Source organism: Cydia pomonella, chromosome 19 (assembly GCF_033807575.1).
Source record: "Cydia pomonella isolate Wapato2018A chromosome 19, ilCydPomo1, whole genome shotgun sequence".
Classification (NCBI taxonomy): Eukaryota; Metazoa; Arthropoda; class Insecta; order Lepidoptera; family Tortricidae; genus Cydia; species Cydia pomonella.
In genome coordinates this window covers 2,228,497-2,250,054 of record NC_084721.1, presented here as the reverse complement: position 1 = coordinate 2,250,054, position 21,558 = coordinate 2,228,497, and the positions used below count along the sequence as shown (strand labels likewise).

General features: G+C 37.5%; 1 protein-coding gene across 2 annotated transcripts in view; it reads left to right on the top strand.

Annotated features, from left to right (window-relative positions):
- LOC133528690 (cell growth regulator with RING finger domain protein 1-like) overlaps positions 1 to 21,558 on the top strand; it is a 73,065-nt gene that overhangs the window by 34,900 nt on the left and 16,607 nt on the right. For both annotated transcript variants that reach the window (XR_009801034.1, XM_061866161.1), the window contains exons 3-4: positions 9,487 to 9,622; positions 19,246 to 19,390. Coding sequence is in view for 1 of the 2 variants with exons in the window: in XM_061866161.1 (XP_061722145.1) it covers positions 9,487 to 9,622; positions 19,246 to 19,390 (281 nt within the window). In the remaining variant the exon portion in view is untranslated. The remainder of the gene's footprint in view (positions 1 to 9,486; positions 9,623 to 19,245; positions 19,391 to 21,558) is intronic.

Genomic DNA, 21,558 nt, shown 5'->3' with positions numbered 1-21,558 from the left:
CGAACTAGTGATTTTCACTTTTCCATTTTTTTTTTAAATTTATACTTATTCCAATTCGTGACTACTTATTGATGAAATGATGAGTGTTAATGTTAGTTTCCTTTAAATGTCATAATGAACATAAAAACCTATTGTTAATGTAAGAATAATAAAAATATACATATTTCATAATTTATTACTTGCCTCTTCATCAGTTTTTTTTTATATTGAATATTGATAAGCCGTTCTTAATAAGTTTTCTGAATGGAAATAGTGCCGAAACGCTTGTCAAAGAAGAGACGTTTTTAGGGTTCCGTAGCCAAATGGCAAAAAACGGAACCCTTATAGATTCGTCTTGTCCGTCTGTCTGTCCGATTATGTCACAGCCACTTTTTTCCGAAACTATAAGAGCTATACTGTTCAAACTTGGTAAGTAGATGTATTCTATGAACCGCATTATGATGTTTACACAAAAATAGAAAAAAAAAACAATAAATTTTGGGGGTTCCCCATACTTAGAACTGAAACTCAAAAAATCTTTTTTCATCAAACCCATACGTGTGGGGTATCTATGGATAGGTCTTTAAAAATGATATTGAGGTTTCTAATATAATTTTTTTCTAAACTGAATAGTTTGCGCGAGAGACACTTCCAAAGTGGTAAAATGTGTCCCCCCCCCCCGTAACTTCTAAAATGACAGAATGAAAAATCTAAAAAAAATATATGATATACATTGCCATGCAAACTTCCACCGAAAATTGGTTTGAACGAGATCTAGTATGTAGTTTTTTTAAATATGACATCAAATTGAAAAAAAAAAATTTTTTTTCAAACCCATACGTGTGGAGTATCTACGGATAGGTCTTCAAAATAGTACATTACGATACAAGTACGAAAAATAGGAAATTCGAAACGAGTGGCGATAAATTAAAACACGACCGAAGGGAGTGTTTTAAATCGACACGAGTTGCGAATTACCTATTCGCACATGTATCGTACAACGTTTTACAGTACATATGGCCCTTTAAATGTTCGACACAGTAACGTAATATGCTACTTCTCGCACTAGTGCTATAAAGTAGCCCCATATGTACTGTACATGATATTTAGGTTTCTAATATTATTTTTTTCTAAACTGAATAGTTTGCGCGAGAGACACTTCCAAAGTGAAAAAATGTGTGCCCCCCCCCCCCCTGTAACTTCTAAAATAACAGAATGAAAAATCTAAAATAGTACATTACGATACAAGTGCGAAAAATAGGAAATTCGAAACGAGTGGCGATAAATTAAAACACGACCGAAGGGAGTGTTTTAAATCGACACGAGTTGCGAATTACCTATTCGCACATGTATCGTACAACGTTTTACAGTACATATGGCCCTTTAAATGTTCGACACAGTAACGTAATATGCTACTTCTCGCACTAGTGCTATAAAGTAGCCCCATATGTACTGTAAAAAATATATGATATACATTCCCATACAAACTTCCACCGAAAATTGGTTTGAACGAGATATAGTAAGTAGTTTTTTTTAATACGTCATAAAAATTAAAAAAAAAAAATTTCATCAAACCCATACGTGTGGGTTATCTACGGATAGGTCTTCAAAAATGATATTGAGGTTTCTAATATCATTTTTTTCTAAACTGAATAGTTTGCGCGAGAGACACTTCCAAAGTGAAAAAATGTGTGTCCAAAGTGGTAAAATGTTGAACGAGGTCTAGTAAATAGTTTTTTTTTAATACGTCATAAATGCACTTGGCCGCTTTTTTCTTACTGCAAGCATGTTTTAAGTTTAAGTTTCCAAAGGCAACATTCGATATTGTTTTTATACAATTTATATATACGATACACAAATAATTATACATAACGATACTGAGGTAGTAACTAATAATAGTACAATGTTTTATATTTACAATTGTTTCTGTCTTATAGAACATGCATAAAAAATTACTTGTTGTTTTTGTTATTTTTCGCCACTATATTAAAAAACGTCGTTCGATACACGTGCGGAAATGTCATTCTTCACTCGTCCCGATATCTCGGTACTTTAGAAGTAATGAATAATTTCCGCACTAGCATAGAAATTTACTATTTTGCGCGATTTAGACGAAAATTGTGTTTTCTTTGATTATACCTTGGAAATTTAAGCTTATTTTGCAAGCAATTTTTGGGGTAATTTTGATAAGCGTACGATATTTTTTCAACGGTACGATTATTTGTACACTCAAATACGATAATTCTTTTCAGCCTTGCTCTTGCCACCTGGTAACACTGGCACCAGCGACGCTCTCAGCAGTAGTATCCAGTCGCTGTGGCCGAAAACGGCTATAGGAGATGATGAATAACGTAGATTTCTGATTATCGAAAACGAAATATTTGGAAAGGATACATATTACATTTAAGTAAGTTTGGCAATAGAGTTAAAAAAACATCAAGTAGAAACCAGAGAAAAAATGCTTAAACTGTTAAAATTGGGTCAATGAACATTACCATTAAAAACAAACTTAATTATGTTAATTTGTGTATTTAATTTAAAAGGCGTAGGTGTGTCAACACCGACAACAGAATGTCAACAATCTCGAATACTTAAAAATATAACACCCGATCATAAATTAAACAAATCACACATTTACTGTGAAAACAGTGATTGCTACTCGCTATGAATAATTATATAATGGAATTTAGTACGTAAGTTAAATAAGTACAAATTTACAAGTTAATTAATATGAATACATATTAACTTATTCTCAATTGGTAATTGTTCTCTATTTAGGGTACCGTCACCTGTAAGATGCCAAAACACTACAAACAATAAAAATTGGTCCGGAGTAACCAGGGAGGCGTATTCTGATAACAGGTTTTTAATTTGTTATGTATATATATGAGCTGCAAGCGTCAAAAGTGAGGTTTCTAAGCGAATTCCTTCCATAATTTTATTAAAACATTGGTTACTAAAATCACCGTTTTATGACATTAATGAATATTTTTCTAGCGGAGTTGTTGGCGATGCACCTAATTAAAATAAATAAATAAACATGTACTTATATTATGACATACAAATTGTATGTGTATTATACTTATAGGTATTTCAAATTTTATGTAACCCTTGACCTGTAACCTAATGTTATGAATAAATTTCCATTTTCATTCATTTTAATTTTCTAAGAAACACTTATGACACTGGCAGATCATACCCATAATAAATCCAGATAGAAATCATAACCTTTTATTATTAAAGCCACTCAGTAAATAAACAATTGTTAGAAAGGACGGAACCCTCAGTGCTAAACGACACATTTGACCGAATATATTTTCTGTCTTCCTTTTATACCTACACATTCAATTTCGTCCGCTAATTTTATGACGGAGTGCCACTCAAATGTCTGACTCATTTGAGTCGCGGTTTATGCAAATATTCTCGGTTGGGAAGCCTCAACAAAAATAACTTTTACTTATTTTCTAATAAAAGAACAGACAGGCCTTCTATATATAGAATTTCTCTTAAGAAATTTTTATTTTTACCGAGCTAGGGTATAGTCAGGGTCACAATATTAGAAGTATATAGTATCATTGACTATTACTACAGTACAGTGAATGGTTATATGTAGATTTTAAGGTTTCTTAAAAAAAACCGTAGTATGATTACTGTTGTAGTTTTCTTATATGTGTATGTAAGTAAGTAAATATTCTTTATTGTGCACTATACAGTTAAAAATACACAGGAAATGAAAATATACTTAAAAGCTAGCTAACAACAGGCGGCAAAAGGTATGTGATAGTTTAAACGATTTAAAAGTTTGAACGAAGGTTTTTTTCGAAATGTATGGGATCAATCCTGGCTTTACCCTCCAATCAGTTGAAATGTATCGTCAATTTCGTGTGGCTGGACAAATATCCCGCTCTCAAATAATCGAGTTGTTTATGCAAATCATCTAAATTGTGCGCAACATTCGCTACGCAAATTGAGCTGATTTCATACGAGCGCTGTTATTGTTTATGTATTTATATGCATTGTTTTTGTGTGGAGACTTGGAGAGATAATATTTCACTATCAAATTACATTTGTTTTTAGGCAACTACAATAACGTACGTGCAATAAAAAAATGTAAGCTAAAAATCATGTTGGCGACACAGTTTTCTATTGCGGTGTAGGATTCGGCAGATTCCCACGGAACCGAAATACCACACCCTTCGGCCACAAGTTCGCGCTCGCGATGGTTTCCAACATCTATACTTTTAATAGACCGCGCGCCAGCAGCAATTTCCATGACCAATCGCCTGCCGGCTGAAAACTCATGTAGTGGTTAACGGCTAGGTATGATGAACCCTCGTGGACGTCAGCTGCCGCTCCGTTGGTGGGTTGAAGAATGGTAGCCACCGAAACACGTAAAACAAAAAAAAATTGTCATCGCCTGAATCGCCTCCCTTTTGATACTTTGTACAAATGATAGTTCAGATACTGTTCTTAACTTAAAAAAATCGTTAGCCGTTTATTTCGCTGTGCAAGAACATCAGCTGGTCGCATGAACATGTAAAAAATAAGCGCTATACCTTTTATGATATCAAAAACAAATCATGAAACTTTGCATGTAGCATTTCATCAGGCATAAACGCCTGAAAAACCATCAACGAATTACGCAATCTACACATTACGCATACTTTGCCGCACATAAAGTGGGAAGGCGCATAATTTTTACATGTTTACTTTACAGCTGACGGTCATTCCACCGCGATAGAACCGGCTGACGGTTTTTAAAGTTTAAAACAGCATCTAAACTATCATCTGACAAAGTGTCAACCGGGAGGCGGCGACTGACGTAATATGCTCCTGGCCCGCGGTCTATAAACGGCGAAATTATTCGTAACTCTTAGAGATACCCCACACTAGCGTCTGAACGTCGGCGTCTAGTCAGCGCTGTGGAAAATGGCGTCGCTGCACAGTTGACCCAACATTGCTTCGAGCAGCAATCATAGAACTTGACTAGATGCCTACGTTCGGTCAAAAGATAATCTTCTGAGATGGGGTATTGACCGACAAGGTGATACTTTCTGCGAGTATGGAGTCCTCCAAACAACAAAACACATTACCGAATGTTCCTTGTGCTCAACGATGTGCACTGAAGAAAATCTCCTGAGGGCCACACCCAGAGGGCTAGAAGTGGCAAAGCATTGGCAGACAAAAATTTACTTTAAAAAATTTGATCCCTTTACACGAATTACACATTTACTAGAAGACGTTCGGGAGACGCTAGTGAAGGGTGTGGGGTCTCTCTAAAGTTGGTCTTATGGTTTTCTTCAGAAATCTTGTTTTACGTGCTCATCGTTGATGCAAAAGATATATTATGAAACAATAGGGACCGTGCGCGTTGGAGGGTCTGCCATCTTGTGACCTGAATCGGAACCATAAACATGTACATTTACACGTCACGTGTTTTCTTGTGCATAGTAGGTTCTGCCATCATGTGGTCTACATCGGAACAAAAAACATCACATTTACGCCTCGCGCCAAAAATATGACGGCTCATGTGCTGCCTCCTATAGTTCATGCACGCTCCCTATAGAACATTGATTTGTTGATTATGGTCATTTCTTTAAATTACGCTCACGTGCATTTGAATCTGTATGATTATCCATTCAAAGTTGCATTCTATTGTACTGAAAATAGACATAGTAAATGAGGGGAGTAACTCACGACATCACCCATAAAAAAACCTAGCACGTGCGTATCGGTTAGTTAACCTTCACAAAGAAGCTATTTTATACTAGACATTACACATCTAAGTGGACTCAAGCCTCTCCCATTTTAATTTACAGTCCAATTTCATTCATTTCTTGCAAACAATCTTGCTGGGTATTCACTTAATCACCTAATGTGGAAAAGAACATATGAACATACCAAAATTTAAATGAAATCTTCGTTAATAGCCTCCTGAAGCCTGTTTCTTGATTATAAAACTCTTATTTTTATATAAGTTCATAATAGATTTCGGAATATTTACCTACTCAAATTTGTATGCAGGAGGATAAAATAGGATACAATTATTGATATCGGGAAGTCGAATCGAGCGATTCTAATATTTTAACATACAACTGCATTTCGTAAGATGTCTTACTTACATCTCTCAAAAACCGGGCAACTGGGCAAGTATCCCGAACTCCCCCTGGACTGAGCTCGCTTATTTTGACACAGATTGACATTCTCTCTACATCTCTCTGGCGATGGCGCCCAACGCGTTGCAAGTGTTGCAACGTTAACAGGTACATAAAAATTTAATAAAACTTTTCCAACCGGGCAAGTACCTATCTCGCACTCTTGATTTATTTTGTCACACACATATTTGACATTCTCTCTACATATTGACAGCATCCTGACACCATAACGTTAACAGGTTCGGTACAAGTTGATGCAATAAACACTCACGCTAAACAAAAGATAAACATATATTGAGATATTGCACCAAGGTCGATGCATCCTTTGGGTATTTGGCGTAATAGCGTTAATCTAATTTGCTGTTTTGTTGTAGCGACGAGGTTAATTCAGTGTCTTAGGCGTTTATTAATTTAATGCGTAGCTCTTTGCAAGTAGATGAATTTAGATATTAAACATCGGCTTATTGGATATTATTGTGGAATCGAAAATTACGATGCTGGATCTGGTGACTGATTAGGATTATTGCGGCAGTTCTCAGTTGGCGTTCTCTAGATTATTGCCACGAGTTTGATTTTCATACCAACTCACAAATGAATGTCTTTCGTACTGAAATTAATAGACACAGTGCGTTTAAGTTGACACAGTCGCTAGCGTTTGTGGCCACGTAAAACTCATGGTGAGGGTATGGATATTAGATATTCCATCTGGCCAATATGTCACGAATTTTTCGTAGGCCATGCTGTGCAAGGATAAGGACATGGAACGGGCCAAATAAGGAACACCTGCGTTGAATCATTCAATAACCACTCACCTTATTTACTCGTATATTTGACCTCTATGAATATTTTAACAAAGAACTGGCTATATGTATTAGATTGCAATTTATTAATGTCCGGAGCGTGTCTACACTTTTTGATTGACCTTCACTGGTTGTCAAGTCAGTCGATGTTTGCTCGGCCGAAACACTTCCGCGTAGACGCGTAGTGCATGCATTCTATGATGACCCAGCACTTTTGTTATTTTGATAGGGCCTTATTTTAATGATATTAGAGGCAAATGAGTAGACGAATCGCCTGATTGTAAGCAATTACCCTAGCTCCTGGACACCTGAGGGGTTGCAAGTGCATTGCCAGCATTTATCATGACAGTACGTTCTTCTACTTGAAGGTTTTAATTGAAGATGAAGGTCGTATCGGTCCGGAAATAACGCGGGCGACAGTTCATTCGAGGCAGGAAGTTTTAGGAGAAATGCACAGTTGATGACTGTTAACAGTGCCAACCATCTAAGAGATGAAGATGGAAAAGTTGTCGCGTAGAGCGATGGCGAAAAGAAGCGGCAGGGATTAATCCTAATAGATCCTCGGAGAGGGCGAAAGATTTCCAAACAAAGTGACCTTTTTCAACGCTCTTAAATATAAATTAAGTGGCAATGAATCGCGGCGTATTTAGTGGCTCGCCGCAGCTGCGGTTAGGGCTCCGCTAATGGCTTCGGGCTCGTTACTGTAATGGCCGCTAACAAAATCGGGAAAGCCATTTTGAATCCGAAATTACGATTGTCATTCTCATTTGTGCTCATCTGTGAAATGATGGTTGTAGTTCAAATATTAGATTAAAGTGATGTGGAGAAGATCGGCATATAAAATATATTGCTGGGAAGACAGTCATGTCATAGGGCAAGAACCATAATACGACAACAACAAGGAGGAGTTTTGGCCGAAGGGTGTCAAGTTTCGGAGGTTCCGAAGCCGGATCCCTGACACTGCAGGGTTGCGTAATGCATCACAACCGTAATGTGATTTGTTGTTTAGTTTTAAAATATATTGTTATAATTTTAAGATATTTAAGGTGCCTAAAAATAAAGGTTTTCATTTCATATATTTCGGTTTATTTTATACTCCAAATGTAGGACTCAGTTGTGTTTTTAGATAACGACTTCGTGGAGATTGCCCAATTAGATATGAAATAATTAACAAAGAACGAAAAAGTACCGTTTTTGTTCCCATACATAAATACCGGTTTCCGTCACTTAGACGCTGGTAGAAAGGAAGAGATTCACTCCTGCTCTACCGACCTATTCCATACATAAGTATTTAACTAACATTATAAAATTAAAATCCCAACTATTTCATAATGCAATGATACTCATAATACATATTTGTAGTATGCTTTACATAACCTACTTCACTTCATCATTATAATATTTAAAAAAAAAACACTTCCAAAAAAAGCTGGAACTGATCACTATACATGGGAAAACCAACGATAATTGATTATCGATATAGGAATAATCCGTTCTCTGAAAAAAGCAGTTTGTAGGTATAGCTCCCCTCTTTTTACCAAAATAAGCTACTGACTACATTTTAATATCGGTATCGCACCCAAACCCAATTAGCGTGAACCAGACAGCGTATCAGACACAACAAAACCTTTTAGCTGTAAACATTGCCGGAAATGGATGACCATTATGTGACGGCCGCGCCCTAAGTAAGGCTGATTTAGATTAATATAGTGACTGCCTCATTTGAACGAACGTTATAAATTGGTCTTTGATTCAATGGTACTTTTAATGGCAAAACTTTTGCCAAATTAGGACGTTGACATTTAGAGCATAAGCTGACAAACATGCTTGACCTACCTTGGTTTAATATAACCATTTCCTATTATGTATTATTTAATAAAATCAAAAACATAACTGTCACTATTACGACTTCCTCGCTGTCCGGTTTCCTCACGGTGTTTTCCTTCACTGAAAAGCGACTGGTAAATATCAAATGATATTTCGTACAAAAAAGAACCGAGAATGAGTTCCGAAAAACTCATTGGTACGAGCCGGGATTTGTACCCGCGTCCTCCGGATTGCAAGTCGCACGCTCTTACCGCTAAGCCACCAGTGCTTTTATGTCGTAAAAAAATATTCACCTGTGAGTTACGAAAACGTATGGTATTGTCGTAACTGACTGGAAAATTATATAGGTACATTTTTTCGGGATTTCGAAATCGTGGAGGCTTTTCAAACCAGCCAAATTTTATCCAAATGTAACAAAACAAATCAACAATATTTTTACTAGTTAAAATTTTCCATGACGAGTAAACTTCGTGCCATACACGATGACGCGCAGAATTGTCAAAGGTAACCTTTAATAATATGACAATACGAGTCAAGGCACGCGTCTTCGTGAAGACACGATCTATAATTGAATTTGACACAAATTCGGCAAAGTCGATTGCACCCTCGCTAGAGTCTGTGCGGAAAGAGTCATGGAATGTATTACATTCCGCGACTCTTCTCTTTCCGAACAGACTCTAACATATAGGAAGCCTTTTATCAATATCAATTTTCGTTGTGTGCAGGCGTGAGCAGCGTCGTGTCATCCACAGTGCGTTACTACCACGCAGCCTGGTGGGGCGCGCCAGTACGAGAGTTACACGCAACTCTGTGGGGATCCCTACCGCAGATCCTCGCCTCGCCGCACCTCAACTTCACCAGGTAAACTACTACAGTGTCGTGTTATCCACAGTCCACAGTGCGTTACTACCTCGCATCCTGGTGGGGCGCGCCAGTACGAGAGTTACACGCAACTCTCTGGGGATCCCTACCGCAGATCCTCGCCTCGCCGCACCTCAACTTCACCAGGTAAAACTACTGCAGTGTCGTGTTATCCACATTCCACAGTGCGTTACTACCACGCATCCTGCTGGGGCGCGCCAGTACGAGAATTACACGCAACTCTGTGGGGATCCCTACCGCAGATCCTCGTCTCGCCGCACCTCAACTTCACCAGGTAAAGTACTACAGCGTCGTGTTATCCACATTCCACAGTGCGTTACTACCACGCAGCGTGGTGGAGCGCGCCATTACGAGAGTTACACGCAACTCTGTGGGGATCCCAACCGCAAATCCTCGCCTCGCCGCACCTCAACTTCACCAGGTAAAGTACTACAGCGTCGTGTTATCCACATTCCACAGTGCGTTACTACCACGCAGCGTGGTGAGGCGCGCCAGTACGAGAATTACACGCACCTCTGTGGGGTTCCCTACCGCAGATCCTCGCCTCGCCGCACCTCAACTTCACCAGGTAAAGTACTACAGCGTCGTGTCGTCGCCCATCCACAGTGCGTTACTACCACGCAGCGTGGTGGGTCGCGCCAGTGCGAGAATTACATACAACTTTATGTGGACCCCTACCGCAGATCCTCGCCTCGCAAACTTAAAAAGTGACTGGAAATGTGGTACGTTACGAGGTTGGACGCCTATCAGGCTTTACTAAGATGTCAAAGTTTGTCCATTGTTATTGTCATCGATCCATATTATAAAAAATAATTAAATTAAATATCATTTATTTTCAGGCAACTATGGCCCATATATATGTACATACCTTACAGACTAACATACATACAATAATAAAAATCTTAAAATATAAATATCATTTTGACGACGCAGTTTTCGGTTGCGCCGCCTGTTCTGGTGCGGGATTCGGCAGATTCCCACGAAACCGCCGAAATATCACACCTTTCGGACAGAAGTCTACGCTCGCGATGGTTTCCAGCAGCGGCCGCGGGACGCGCACCACAAACGAGCTGAAGTGCACGTAATGCCGCGATCGCAGCTGGAATACTTTCAGCTCGTTTGTGTTCACACTTGTCCACGTGACAGCGTGATAACGACAATTTCTGTGTTTTTCAATCTTGTATTTTAAAATGTGACGTGCGCTTTATAATTTGGGCAACCCAGTCCAATTGTCCATAATACGCCCGCTGCACGCTGGACTATATATACGAGTAGAGGGCGTACTGCGAACACCGAAGTGCGCAAATTGCCGGCATATCTCTCTAGTGATCTACTACTTAAACTAATTATTTGTTCAAAAGTATAAATGGAAGAAATCGGCGTGCGAAACCGGAATTAAACTCCATTTCAAACTAGTTTGAATAATTTATATTTGTAAATTGATAGTAGTTTCCGGTGCGTAGAAATATCTATACCTACAAACTACATGGTTATAAATTATATAAGCGTTTTCCATAAATTAGCAATAAAAAAATACTTTACGAATGGATAGGAATTATGTGAGTTTATGTCCTTGTTTATCACTTGCACGTGTAACAGTCACACGATGAATTTATATATTATACGAGAATAGCGTGGTTCCAGCCAGCGAAAAAAAAATCGGTTAAACCAATGGTAGTGTACTCGTATAATCTTGTACCATCGTATTTTCACGGAAACGCACGAATGTGTTATGTTATTTCAGTCAGTCTCGGTACAAAAAGTACTGAGGTTGACTGAAGTAGCATGACAAATACGAACGTTTCCGAGAAAATACGATGGCAAAGGATTATGCACTACATCTGTACCATGAGCGTGAACGGCAAATCGTATCTGATCCTGTCGCTAAGAAACACTTTGGTCCAAATCTAACAAATACTCAAATAAACATACAACCGAATTGAGAACCTCCTCCTTTTGAAATCTTGAAGTCGGTTATAAAATAAGAACAGTCCGTCTTCCGTAGGGACTATTCCGTCAGAGGGGCAATAACCTAAAGCGGTTTCATCAGGTTCCGTCGTCAATAGCAGCAGATGACCAGAGATCATCTGATTAGAATCGAAAACTGCTTCATGTAATCAGTTTGTAACATCAAAGAGAATTTGGAATAGAGGTGGATTGTCAAAGAAAACTTTATAGCCACAGTAAATTTACTGACATCTTTCGTTTCGACACATGATAATGATGTGTTAAAAAATTTAAATATCAAAAATTAAATTCGTGATTCGAGCAATGTTTGGGCACGAGGTCCACGGATTAGACAATCGATGAAGCCGAGGGAGTGTAGGTACAGAAAAGGCGTGAGGGGCAAACAAGGGTCGATTTCTCTTCCTCGAACCTCGAATTGTAAGTTAAGTTCACTGCCCGTAACCTTAAGACAACAAAAACAGGTCACTCAACTTGTGCAGGTTTTGCAAACAAACGGTGAACACATACTTATTTGATTTGCATTATTTACGCTCACAAGTTTTATTTGTACCAGCAGTGGCAGCATGATTCCATTTTTATCGCTTGTCACTATGCCCGTCACTTTCGCACATACATACTTGTTAGAGCGTGATAGGCATGGAGACAAATGATAAAGAGCCGACCATCTTAGGATCTTAGGGTCCTTAGCCCTACAGGTTAAGAACCCGAGACTAAAATAAAATTTTATAAAAATTATGATGGCAGACCTTAAAAAGTGTAATAAACTCGTATCCATCTTTGTATCATTTTACCAGCGTAAGTAACCATAATTACATCAGTCAACGCCGACGACCGTTTGGGCGCGAACATATTTACCTATAGGAGATGTAGCCGATCAATATGCTGTATGAAGCTAAAAGTATGTATGTACAGTTTACAAAAATAAGTATTACACATTTTATGAACTATACTAGTTTTATTTCCATTTAATTTTTTAATTGCATTTAAAATATTACCTACTTGACCTTATACCTACGTACAATTATGTGAACCCAGCGTAAGACTACTTCAGACGCTTTAGGTCGCGACCTTCAGGCATTGCGGTATAACTATATCAAAATATATATTTAAATTTCAACTAATTCTATTATTGATGTTATTATAAATAGAGATATAAGGTAAACATTTACAATCAGACAAGCGGGAACCGATGTCAAGTATATTTTTTTTTTTATAAAAGATGTTGGTGATTAAGTCAGAGTCACACGTGACCTTGTTAATGTGTTGCGCATAATGGATATGCTTCTATATCGGAACTTGATGATTGCACTCGCAATCAAGGGCTCGACATATTTTATGGGCGTATTGTGTTGTGTTGTTAGATCTATTAGAGCCTATTTCACAATGTCCAAGTAAAGTTTTGAATATGTAATCAACAAATGAATGAACGGCCAGATAAAACGTCATACAAAACCTAGCATTTTATCTACCAGTTAAGCTTATTTGAAGATTGTAGAAGGCCAACGATGACTTTATTCGTCAGATAAGTGGCAAGTAGCTTATTCAGGCCTTTACTTGGACATTATAAAACAGGCCGTTAGAGTCCCACCGCTAATCGATAAATAAGTATAGCCGTCATCAGATATATCGTAGCGTGATGGCCGCTTAGATGCTCATAGCACAATTGGCATAGGACAAACCTCGAAATCTCTAGAACACTCCTGAAATTAGATAGATATGTGTGTAAAAGGTCCTTTTTAGTGTTCGGTACCTAAAGGGTAAAATGGGATCCTTTTACTAAGATTCCGCCCGTCTGTCTGTCTGTCCATCTGTCACCAGGCTGTATCTCATGAACCGTGATAGCTAGACAGTTGAAATTTTCACAGATGATGTATTTCTATTGCCGCTATGACAAGAAATACTAAAAAGTACGGAACCCTCGGTGGGCGAGTCCGACACGCACTTGTCCGCTTACACACCATTCGACATTTGGGGCGATCTTGGAAAATGTGTACCATCCTGGGGAAATTCGTTTTATACTAAATCTACGAACTCTATGAGAATAGGGTGTGAGGTGAGGCAACACTGTGTGGAATTTAATAATCTTATTCAATGTTTCCTCACACCCTATTCTCACATTGTTTTAGTTTATAGAATGCTTGGTTAAACTGTTGATTGGTGGAGCGAATTATACGCAAGCATGCGGTGACTATGCCTAATCAAGGTCCTAAAATTGGGGCAGCGGTGAGAGGTAGGTACCCATATCAGGAATGTGCCGGTCCCACTTCCGATAGCCTTCACAGGTCCTAGCCTAGCTTTTACGCCTTTTAAATATTTCGATTATAGATCGAATACATTGAAACCTGGTTAATTGTGATCTGAATAAATGGTAAGCCTAAATAATTGGAACCAAGTGGCCGGTCCGGGGTGATATCCAAAGGCCTCTATACGAATATCTTGTATCTTTATACGAATAACCTGTCAAGGTATCTGTCGCGAACGTATTGCGAACCGGCTAATATTTGCCAACGTCATGGAGTAGATGGCGCTAGGAGTCACGTTTAAGTTAAAAGTTTTTTGGCTGAAGTTGAGAGGGTAGAGGAGAACGACGGTAGGAAAAAGGAGGTGGACGACAAGGACGTTCTTATGGTGTTAATAGAATAATGATGTGTCTCTTGTAGATTGTAACCAACGTTATCAGTACTCAGAGTGAACAGTGATCCAGTGAGGCTAATATGAACTTATAAACTTTGTGTGAGGCAAGGGGTCGCTATAAGGGGAGGTTTGGAGGCGACTATTAAGCTCAAGAAACCAGGTGGATAATCATATGAAACTCATTTACATGCAGGTAATAAAGTCGGACACCAGCACAACTCATATCGTCATCTCACTAACGTCCAGGCCTCGTATAGGTATGTAGTATGTTTACATATCGCTTTCCAGTATCCGTAAAAGCATTAGCTCATTCGATAGGTTAATAAGTATGGTGAGCTTGACGACAGTATCCTTATGGCAAGCGACAATGTTTATAATATTGTTGATAATAGCGTAAGCGCCACCGACAATAAGGTCCCTTTTCATAGATAATGTCACATATATACATAGGAGAAGTACCTACGAGCGAAATGCACGATAATAACGTCGATAACTGAATGATAGATGATGAACTGAATCATGTAAAGCGTAAACTTATTTCTAAAGCTTATTATACCACACAAGACTACATGAATGATAAAACAACGTGGGATTAGTTGTGATTCGAAATGATTAATTATTTGTTATATTTGAATAATGATGATGAAATGGATATTCCAATGCATGTATTTCCTTTGTTTTGTTTAGAATTTATTCTAGAAACAATCTTGACTAGTATTTTTTATACATTTTTTTTTGTATGACTATATTTTGTGAAAGTTTTAGTATTCAATTTGATCTATGAATTATATTCATTAGTATTATATATGGAATAATATTTACAACATCAATAAATTGCTCTGATAATTAGCTTAAGATAATTATATGTAATACTGTCTTACTATTCATAAGTGCTTGTTGCTAGGCCTACATGAATAAAGTATATTTGAATTGAATTGAATTGATCACAGCTACGTACGAATTGGCTTGTTGGTCTCCTTATTTATACGTTCTAATAAGCATAATCTATACGCAATGCAAATATAGATCGTGTCATTCACGACGACGCATGCCTTGAATCGTATTGTCATGTTATTAAAGGTTAGATTTGACAAATCTGCGCGTCATCGTGGATGACACGGACTAAACTCGTAGGTGTCATAGTATGTGACATCAAATTAGCACACTCCGCTAATTTGATGTCACATTTGTTAAATACTTTAACACTAATATGTTACATTTTACGTCATATCGTTAAACTATTGTTAACTTTTCAGATTCCGTATGGTTAATATTTACTGGATTTCACAATAAAAACCTAAGTAATCTAATGTATTGTACCTCTACCTACTTAGTATTCTATTTTTCTTGTCTCCGCTTCCGCTACCCAAAAGTTCTCTGGAAGAGGTCGCTCTTAAGTGATAAGAGCGCCTGTTGTTATGGCTCCTCTACACGATGGGCCATCATACTGGCTCACTAAGCTGGGCCAGCGCGTGGAGAGGGTAGTGGTGTCATATGGCTTATGGCGCGGCGGGATGGCGATGGGATGGCCGCGATGACGGTTTTTCGTCCGCAAATCAAATGGCTTCTCTACTTTTTTAAATATTTATATTAGTAATAAATAAATAAATATTGTAGGACATTATTACACAAATTAACTAAGTCCCACAGTAAGCTCAATAAGGCTTGTGTTAAGGGTACTTAGACAACGATATATATAACATATAAATATTTATAAATACTTAAATACATAGAAAACACCCATAACTAAGGAACAAATATCCATGCTCCTCACACGAATAAATGCCCTTACCAAGATTTGAACCCGGGACCATCGGCTTCATAGGCAGGGTCACTACCCACTAGGCCAGACCGGTGGTCTATTGTAACAGTAGCTTTTATCATATTGTAATCACATCAGCTTGAGTTAACTTTAACAAGTTATTATGAATTAAGGTTTTAACTTGACTGTGACAAATTGAATTAACTCCGTCACAACTTAGTGTAGAATGTGAAGAAAATAACCCTTGTTGCATTTTATATCATGAGTTTGTGTTGACAAATGCAGACTGGGAACTGTAAATAGTTATATATGTTTAAAAGATAAGGTCTTAAAAATAACAAGGTTGATTTTTGTTGTTACACAAACTTCTTGAAAAATAAACATTTTGTATGTGTGAAAAAAAAAAAAAAAAAAAAAAAAAATTAGTATCTGACCGAAACCAGATTTTTCGCCGAAACCGAAACATGGATCGGATACTACCGGAAACACAATTTCGCCGCAGGCGAATGGTTCGGCAGTAAAGGCAGCTTTTTGGCCAAAACCGAACCTTCGGCCGAAACTTCATTTTTATGCCGAAATCGGACCCTTGGTCGAACACCAGTTGATATCATTCCTATTCCATTGAACTCCATAATATTCATTCTAACATTTATTATATAGAAAGAACTTTACTTAGCCTGTAACCAAAGAGAATTGACTGTAACAGAGAGGTAAAATCTAAGAAAAGTCGTGCCCCTTAGTTCGACATCCAAAACAGATGTACTGCGCCATATGTTTTGCGGTCACTGAATTGTCAAACGTCAACTCTTGACAATTAGAGTTACCGCAAAATGTATGGAGTTGTACAGCGCCATCTCGTTTACCTATCAAATTCCAGGCACGAAATTGCCTTAGATTTTACGCATCTTACTTAATCAATGTATCTTTGCCGGTAACCAAGGCAATTTTTTGCCTCCTTCCGATTGGGTCAGAAAGGCAATCACAATGCCATTGTATTACTTGCAACTCGATCGCAATTGCAGTTTTATTGTATTTCATAAGATTTACGATGCTTACAATATGAAGTAAGGTCTTTGAACCTTTGGGTTCTGTATGCACGACTTAAGACGGACGAGGCGCGAAATCACCTTTTCATACAAACGTAATCCTCATTTTCCTCTCTGCATATTAACAATACTAAATTATTCTGAGACAATTTGTTGTAAGTATATCAACTACAGCTATGCCCCTACGTTAGATTTTTTTATTTTTTATTCAGAAACAAACAGTCTTGTATTGTTATATTAAATACAACAGTAGTTATTTATGTTGTAGACTTACAGTTTCCTTCATTAAAATATGTGAACCTAAATATTAAAGTATACGAGTTGTCGATATGAATCATTAATAACATAAACGGTGTGTTGATAAACAGTGCCAGAAAACATGCAATAATTTTATAACAATATTATGGCTGTTGAATACATTCTAAGGATAATCTTTTGAAGTTAAATAGTGTGTGTGATTTTTTTTCGTATTTTTAATTAAATTAAGATTTAGGATCATTTCAAAATCTGTATGAAATCTGTTTACCGCTCCAAATTTTTATAATAATCAAAATACCGAAAAAAGTCAAATGTAGGGTCACAGCTATGGTTAATATACAACAATTTTTTTCCAGAAATATTTTCCATACTGTCAATATCCAGAGAGGAAAATGGGGACTACGTTTGTATGAAGAAACGGCCATCCCCTTTCCTCTTAAATAATTAATTCAATTGCCATTGTTATGTTGAGTAGTTAGAAACCCGAGGAATTTTACAGGGCGTCCAGTGGAGCGGTAGATTTCCGATTTGAAATTGAAATAAAATCGAACGCGAATTGCGGGGGGGGGGGGAGCTTAGCTTCGCACTTGATGCGTAGAACAACGTAGGTATTTGCGTTTTTAGGAAATAATTAGAAAAATATAGGGGGGAGGGGACAAGAAAATACTAAATAAATAGTTTTAAAAAGGTATAGCTAAGTCATCAGAGGAAAGTTTGCTTGTTTTCTACCTAGGGATTGCTTTAAAATTAATAATTAGAAGGTCTGATGTAATAAATAACTATATTCTTCGAGTCTATTCGTATCGTAGCGTTGCGTGATTTTTTTTGTGTGTTCCCTAAATCTTAATCCTTGCGAGCTTCTTGAGCCTCTTCCCGGAGTTCCGGTCCTTTGTCAGGATTGTGCGGGGACCTGGCGAGTGTTAGGGTTTTTTAGAAGCTACATTAAAGGTCGGAGTTGGACAGAGGAAAGGGAAGGTTATGTTGCAGTAACAGTATATAGCGGCGAGTGTCCAGAACATGTCAGGATTTTCAGGATGATGTCCGATAACTTTCGCCCGGATATTAATTTTTTTCTTATGGCAACTAATACGTCTCTAAATTCGAATACCGTTACTAACGTTATTTTACTATATTTTTAACAAAAACATACTATTTTTATTAACTAGCTTTCGCAACCGGGCGCCCTTGACGACCCGACGTGTTTTCACGTCTTGTTTTGGTAATGTCGTTGACCCACCACGCCCATCTGACCCTACCGCGTTAAATAAGTATCGTTTTCTCTAGGCCGGAAATGTGTACATTGTTTAATGATATCGAAAGTGTATTCAATGAGCAATTGTGTTGATGTGATGTGAATGAACGTTGATCCGTTCTCGATGTGTGTCAACAACCAAAGCAACCAATGATATTATTATAACTCCAGATAGGTTATAGGCGTTCCAAAACTTGTACAAATTTTACAGTTGAACTTCAGTCGCGCGTAGGCAAGCGAGAAATTTAATCAGAAGAAGTATGTCAGTTTCTTATAAACCATCTTCGTAAGAAGCGATAGATTAAATAGGACAAATGAATGTAAACAAGGTTAACAAGATACGAGCTCTTTCGATTCTAATAAGAAAAAAAGTTTCCTAAAATTTGGAAAAAACTGGGAAATCTGGGAAAAAAATTCCCAGTAGTTACCACTGGTAACAACTTGGTGGTAACTAGTGGGAATAACCCTTTTCGATCCTTCCAGTCCGTGACCGTCATACAAGAATGAGAATGAGAAAATATATATTATACAAAATCCACCACCATAATTCCACTGCCGGCCAATATTAGGTAAATCGATTCCATCCGTCAGTCTAACGAGGAACACTTCATAAGGCCATGATGAGAGAAACCCAAGTTGGTAACATATTTCCATTAACTAACTCGCTTTATTTATATTACAGAAGCAACCCACATGACGAGCGGCCTCTCCGACTCAGCTCAGAGGAGCCGCTACAGCTGGGCCCGCCGCCTCGAACCTGCTACCCTCTAGTCGTGATCCTCGCGCGCGACCCGCGCGACACCACTGAGCTCCGGCCCGACGATACGGTAAATGTCACGTCAACTGGAAATTTCGTGTCACAGCTTCGATTTGCTATCCTTAGTATACCCCATTTCATTTACCATAGCGGGATTCCACTTGAGACAGTCATTAGTAAACAATACGAGTAGTGACAACAAAAGATACCCGGCAAACTTTTATTGCGGCATCGTGTCTTACATGTAACTGTCCAGTTTTGATTCTTTTCTGTTATTATACCATACGCTGGCTTTGAAGAGCAGAGCTCGTAAAGCAATTGTTTAACTATAGAAAGTCAAGTCAAAAGTCAAAATATTCTTTATTCAAATAGGCCTAGCAACAAGCACTTTTAAATCGTCAAATTTTACAAATATCATCTTAATCTAAATATCAGAGCAATTTATTGATGCAGTTATTATTGTTCTAAAAAAACATTGAACTATTATAGATATGGTAAACTTAATAATAAGAATTTCACAAAAAGATCGTCAAACATCAAAATTGTATAAAAATACTAGTCTAGAACCTTTCTAGAATAAAATCTAAATGTCAAAAAATACGGTATATATATACATTGAATTATCAATTTCATCATTAATAACATAACAATAAATAATTCATTCTTTACAATCACACTTAATCCCACGGTGTTTCATCATTCATGTAGTCTTGTGTGCTATAATAGGCTTTAGAGATAAGCTTACGTTTTACATAATTTTTAAATTTACTAACAGACAATTCAGTTATAATATTAGGAAGTTTATTGTAAAATCTTACACAATTACCCATGAATGATTTCTTAATTTTATGGAGCCTAGTGAAGGGCACTGCGAGCTTATGCTTATTTCTAGTATTAATATTATGTATTTCACAGTTTTTCTTAAAACTGGCAATGTTTTTATGTACATACAGAATATTCTCATAAATATATTGACAGTGCACTGTCATTATGTTAATGTCCTTAAACTTATCTCTAAGTGTGTCTCTATGGTACATTTTATATATTGCACGAATAGCCCTCTTCTGCAGAACAAAAATGGTATTTATCTCTGAAGCACTACCCCATAGTAAAATACCATATGACATAATGCTATGAAAGTAACTAAAGTAAACTAATCGAGCTGTTTTCACGTCTGTTAACTGACGGATCTTGCTCACTGCAAAAGCTGCAGAACTCAGTCTATTCGAGAGATTAGCAATATGGGGACCCCATTGTAGTTTAGAATCTAAAGTTATACCAAGAAAAACTGTGCTATCTACTAGTTCCAATTCCTCATCCTTGACAATGACACCTGTTTGCTCATTCCTTATGTGACTTGTAACAAACTTAATGCACTTAGTCTTTTTCTCATTTAACAATAAATTATTAACATTAAACCAATTTACTACTTTAGAAATAGCATTGTTTACATTACTGCAAGCTTGTTGCTGTCGTTTGACTTTGAAAATAAGTGAGGTATCGTCTGCAAACAATACTATGTCATGGTGGGTCTTTACAAGGTAAGGCAGGTCATTAATGTAGATAAGGAACAGGAACGGCCCCAATATTGATCCCTGCGGTACACCCATAGAGACCAATGACCCCGGTGATCGCTGTCCACTCACATCAACCCTTTGTATTCTACCGTGTAAGTAAGACTTTATTAAATTCAGTGCCGAGCCTCTTACTCCATAATAGTGCAGTTTCCTGATCAATGTTTCATGACAGACGCAATCGAAGGCCTTAGATAAGTCACAGAAGATACCTAAAGCATCCTGTGACTCCTCCCAGGCATCGAAGATCTGTTTAATTAGCTCAACACCAGCGTCGGTTGTTGAGCGACCCCGTGTAAAACCAAATTGTTTGTTGTGCATTAGATTATTAATGTTAAAATGTTTCAATAACTGATAGATCAACATTAGGGGTCATCCATTAATTACATCACACGTTTAGGGGGAGGGAGGGGGTCAACAAAATGTGACATGTTGTGACAAGGGGGAGGGGGGAGTCACAAACTTTGTGACGTCACTTTAACTTCATCAGTATTTATTTAAAAAAAATATTCGCTGTTCAGTTAAATAACGAGTTTTTGGAACGATAATCGTTTTATGCGATTAATTTTCTTTCCTAGTCGGTTTTGTGTTATAATTACTATTATTTATTTTGTCAAAAATATATTGATAAAATATTAATAGTACCAAATTCGATTCGCCGATT